Here is a 5,000-nt window from a genome sequence, read left to right as displayed (position 1 = left end):
GTCAACGATCATCTATCTGTCCTTCATAATAATAACAACAACCTTTATTTTTATAGCGCTTTTCCTGCAAACGTTGCAGCTCAAAGTGCTCCAATCATTATATAAAATCGTCATTTAATGATTTAGTCATTTAAAGGCAATATTAAAAAGATGGGTTTTTAGTATTGACTTGAACATATTTGCTGAGGTTAATGTTATGTAATGTTATCAATATACGAGACAGGAGAACAGTCATTGGCCTTTTCCCCACATTCAATAACAATATGAATAACGCTGATAATAACGCCGTATGAAAATAGAAAGCTTTCAAAAGCATTGGGTTAGGGTTAGGGTTAGAGACAAAAAAGATGATGAATTTGATTACGATAGATTAAGATATTGGCTCTTTTGTCACGTTGCATTGTTTCTCTTCACTTGGGTGATCCCGACCGTTCCCAGAGGAGCTGGGGGGGGGTGGGGGGGTGCGTGGCGGTGGGAGAAGCGGCGTCTCACCTTGAGGTCTTTGAGGACCAGCCCCTCCAGGCCCTCTCTGATGACGCGTGTGATCATCTCCGCCAGGTCTCGGGCCCTCTGTGAACCAATCCACAAGTCTCAAACAACCAACCAGCAAACAGCTTTATTTCAGCTTGTAATACAGGGTTCGACAGTAAGGCCGTTTTACTTGCCCGGAGCAAGTAAAACATTCGCCGGGTTTGTTTGCGCGAGCCCGACGACGCTGCTAGATCCTGGATATTTTTACCTGTGTGCAGGAAAAACAACAGACGGCGCAGGCGCGAGACTAGACTAGATGATCGTGAGTGAAGATATTATCAAAGAGTACGCGCCTGTCGATCACCCATACGCTTTGATAATATCTTCACTCACGATCATCTAGTCTAGTCTCGCGCCTGCGCCGTCTGTTGTTACTGTCGAACCCTGTTTCACATATATGGCATGTATGGCATTGTTGGGAGAGTCTGGTCCTGTCCATGGGCCCAGCCTGCTCCAGGGCCTTGTGTTCATGGACAGTGATGGAATGCAGACTCCTTATCAATGTTGTGACTATGTTGACCCAGTGTGCAGTGTGAAATTAAGACCTTGTCCAACATTGTTCCAATGTTCCAACATTTATGGAATGCGGACGCCTATCGCTGTTTGACTATATGAGAGATGTGTTGTGTGTGAGTGGGCACTCAGTCTACCTTAAGTGGGCTGGGTCCAACTCGAGTTGAGAAAGACCATTTTCTTTATTAAATATTATAACTAGATTTAAAGAAAGTTCCTATGTTGAGTCTCATTATTAATCCACAACAAGCTACATGGTGAATCCACTAAGTTCTCAGAATGAGTAAGTAAGGAGGACATCATTGTTACATACTGAGGACATGTTGTTTCCACTCAGAGGTCTGGAAAGCTACACGGGCCCATGATTGGGTCCCAAATTTTTATTTAAATGTAATAAACTTGTTATTTGTATAGTGCTTTTCCTGCAAACGTTGCAGCTCAAAGTGCTCCAATCATTATATAAATTATTTATTTATTTGGTCATTTAAAGGCAATATTAAAAAGATGGGTTTTTAGCCTTGACTTGAACATGTGCTGACGTTGCATCCCTAATGTCAACTGGCAGTGCATTCCACAATCTGGGTGCATAAAATGAGAATGCAGCCTCATCAAATCTCTTCTTTTGTACATGTGGTACACAGAGAAAACCAGCGTCAGAAGACCTGAGAACTCTATTGGGCTGATATGCTAGCAGAAGACCTGAGAGCTCTATTGGGCTGATATGCTAGCAGAAGACCTGAGAGCTCTATTGGGCTGATATGCTAGCACAATTTAATTTGATTATGGTTTACTTTATGGCTTTGTCATGTTATGATCTGATCTGAGCATATCAGCACTAAACGACACTTTTGCAGTGCTATAAGCAGTTTCGTTCAGGCCTGCTTTTTTTTAGGCAGAAATGAGTCCGATAGGACATGGGGGGGTAAGAGGTCTACTCACAGTGACGTGCTTCATCTCTGAGAACAGGATTCTGTTAGGAACCTCCACCATGTTGTCATGGAGGAACTTCCTCCGCTCATGCAGGGGCCTGGAGAGAGGACAGTATAGATTATATACATACATTATTGTATACATACAACGTACATTATTGTATACGTACATTATTGTATATCGTACATTCTTGTGCATACATTATTGTATGATCTCTACACTGGCTACCAGTCTCTCATAGGGCTTTCACACCGGCAAAGAACCGTGCCGGTTCGCATTCGCGTTCGGGAACCTCCGAACGTTGGTGCTGTCTGGCGAACGAGCCCGCGTTCATACCAGTGTAACCCGAACCATCCGCGTCATCAACGCTGGGTGATGAAGGGGCGGGATAAACAAACATTTCACTGGAAAAGAGGATATCTTCCACTACAGTATCTGAAATAAACAACATTTTCTATGAAACAAAACAAAAGACACTTTCTACATGCGTTTGTCACGGGGTGACAAAGAAAATAACCTGTCATTGTTTTATGTGCTGTCTCTTTTGCCACCCTGGGTCAGTGCACACACAACTTTTTTTTATTTGTATTCTGTTTCCCTCCTGGTGGTAGAAGCACACCGTGGGCCCCGTGCATATATTGCTCATTGTGGGAGTGTTCATATGTTAATGAAGTGCACTAGGCGCCCCTGCTATTATGCGATCTGACTTTGCTCCTATCGCTAAGAAGTGGTTTGAAAAGTTCTTAAGTTTAGACTTCATGCACGTTTTGAAACACGAGCACGCCTCCGCGGTTTGCGCATGCATGTGGGCACACATGAACACGCACGTGGCTCCACGGCAAGACGTCAATTACGGTCACAGTATAAATGCTTTATTTCAGAAGGGAGAGGCAGAGAAGCGCGCTGACCTCCTTCTCAGGACTTCCATAATAGCATAGCGCTAATGACTCAACGCAGCCGGTTCTTAAAGGGAATGGCACCTGGCACGCTGATTGGGTTGATTGAGAAGACGCCCAAAACACACCCATGACTAATTTCTTTGCTTAGCGCCGGCTTTTAGGCGCCCACTGCAGCACGCATAATAGCAAAGTGGCCTTGACCACGCCTCCACGTCTTAAGTTTAGATCTACCGCCTCGTCTTATTGATGAAGTGCATAATAGGGCCCCATGTCTGTTCCTACTCCTCTCCTATACACACCTGGTGCTGGTTAGGAGTGATTGGGGACTGGGAGTGGCACTGTTCCCCTTTACTCTCTATTTAAGGCACCAGCAAACAGTAGGAGACTAGCGGTTCGGGAACAAGGGTTACGACGAGAGAGCGACAACGAGACAGAGAGCGACAACGAGACGACCACCAGACGAAAACCTGCCGAGTACCAGAGGGACCCGCGACGTTAGAACGAGAGAACGCCTGATTGGGGATACGGGAGGGTGTGAAGCAAAACACCCTTCCCAGAGCTAAGTACCCCTTCTCTATACTCTCGTTCACGCATATCTCGGTGGGTTCCTGTGGCCAGTGACACGCCGTGACGTGAGGTGTTTGTCTCTCCTACAGCTGAATACACACCAGGCGCCGAGCGGTGGTCCCGACAGAGGGACGACTGGCCACCAACGGAGCTGTCCGTGTCTGAGCACTGTGGGTTGTAATTACCAGAGGCCTGTTGGGAAACAGTTATCGAACTATCCTATCTCATCGGACATTGCTGTTTTTAAAGAGTCTTTTTTCCAAACTTTTAGTATTTATAAATAAAGTTTCCATTTATACTGTTCCTGTCTCTGGGTATTGTCTGGGTGATTTTGGCTGGCTCCTCCACAGTATCCGCTTAGAAGGCAGGAGTAGTGGTTGGGCTTAGGGTTGCCCCCGCCCCGTTACACGTTCTCTTACTAATCAGCTGCTCCGTTACTGGAATAGAAATGGCTTATGAAATTCACGTTCGCGCGTGTGTGTGCGTGCGTGCGTGCGTGTGTGTGTGTGTGTGTGTGTGTGTGTTTGTTTGTTTGCTGAGCATGTGAGGAAGATAGAGAGAATAATGAAACTTTTGCTGTTGTTTTTGATCACTAATGATTAGATTTAGATTACATTTTGTCTACTTCCTCCTTGCTGGTCTCTGCAGCCTAGAATATGACACACCCACACGTTTTGGTTCGCGCTTGAGAACCACTATTTTCTGGTTCCCGCTGCGAACCAACTTTTCAGGCTCCGAACCAAGTGAGTTTCGGTCTGAACGCGCCGGCCGGTTCCAGACGACACGGTTCTTTGCCGGTGTGAACGCCCTATCAGAGAATTGAATAAAAATCCTCCTAATTACATACAAATCACAAAATGGTCTTGGACCAAAATACATATCAGATCTCCTCCCACCCTATATTCCCGCAAGGCTCCTAAGGTCAGCTGAGGCTAATCAGCTAATCATTCCAAGAGTGAAAACAAAACACGGTGCAGCAGCTTTCAGTCATGCTGCCGCATGCTCCTGGAACAAACTCCCTGAAGAAATCAAACAGGTCCAAACCCTTAAAATATTTAAATCTAAGCTAAAAACCTTAATGTTTTGCAGCAGTTATGATTAAACACAAACACTTCTATCAATGTCTTTTATCCATTAACTATTGTCTTATTAAATGTTTTATCTATTTACTTCTTATATTTCCTCTTATTCATTGTAGTCTTTTTTTTTCTTACTATGCTCCTCTTGCTGTATTTTTAAATAATGTATGTAAAGCACTTTGAATTTCCCCTGTTGTATGAAATGTGCTATACAAATAAACTTGCCATGCCATACAGTTATGGTTGTATCTGAGGTACAGAAAACCCCCATCCACACTACTTCACAAAAACAACTTACTTCTCCATCAGGCTCACGCCGTTGAAATAGATGCAGTCGAAGACATACAAGCACACTTTGGCATCTTGGAAGGCTTGTTTCTAAACATAAATGAGAGTGACAAATAATCAATCTCCTTGACACACACACACACACACACACACACACACACACACACACTCTTCTCTGAGGAGGTGGAAAGAT

General features: G+C 44.4%; 1 protein-coding gene across 1 annotated transcript in view; it reads right to left on the bottom strand.

Moving 5' to 3' along the window:
* lig3 (ligase III, DNA, ATP-dependent) overlaps positions 1-5,000 on the bottom strand; it is a 32,692-nt gene that overhangs the window by 14,864 nt on the left and 12,828 nt on the right. The window contains exons 10-12 of the mRNA XM_080528156.1: positions 4,818-4,897; positions 1,984-2,071; positions 493-570 (exon numbers count right to left, since the gene is read on the bottom strand). Of these exons, the coding sequence (XP_080384282.1) occupies positions 493-570; positions 1,984-2,071; positions 4,818-4,897 (246 nt within the window). The remainder of the gene's footprint in view (positions 1-492; positions 571-1,983; positions 2,072-4,817; positions 4,898-5,000) is intronic.

Source organism: Nansenia antarctica (genome assembly GCF_963989245.1).
Source record: "Nansenia antarctica genome assembly, chromosome: 4".
In the NCBI taxonomy this organism is placed as follows: Eukaryota; Metazoa; Chordata; class Actinopteri; order Argentiniformes; family Microstomatidae; genus Nansenia; species Nansenia antarctica.
The sequence above is the reverse complement of the archived record's forward strand: the minus strand, read 5'-3'. Positions and strand labels throughout refer to the sequence as shown.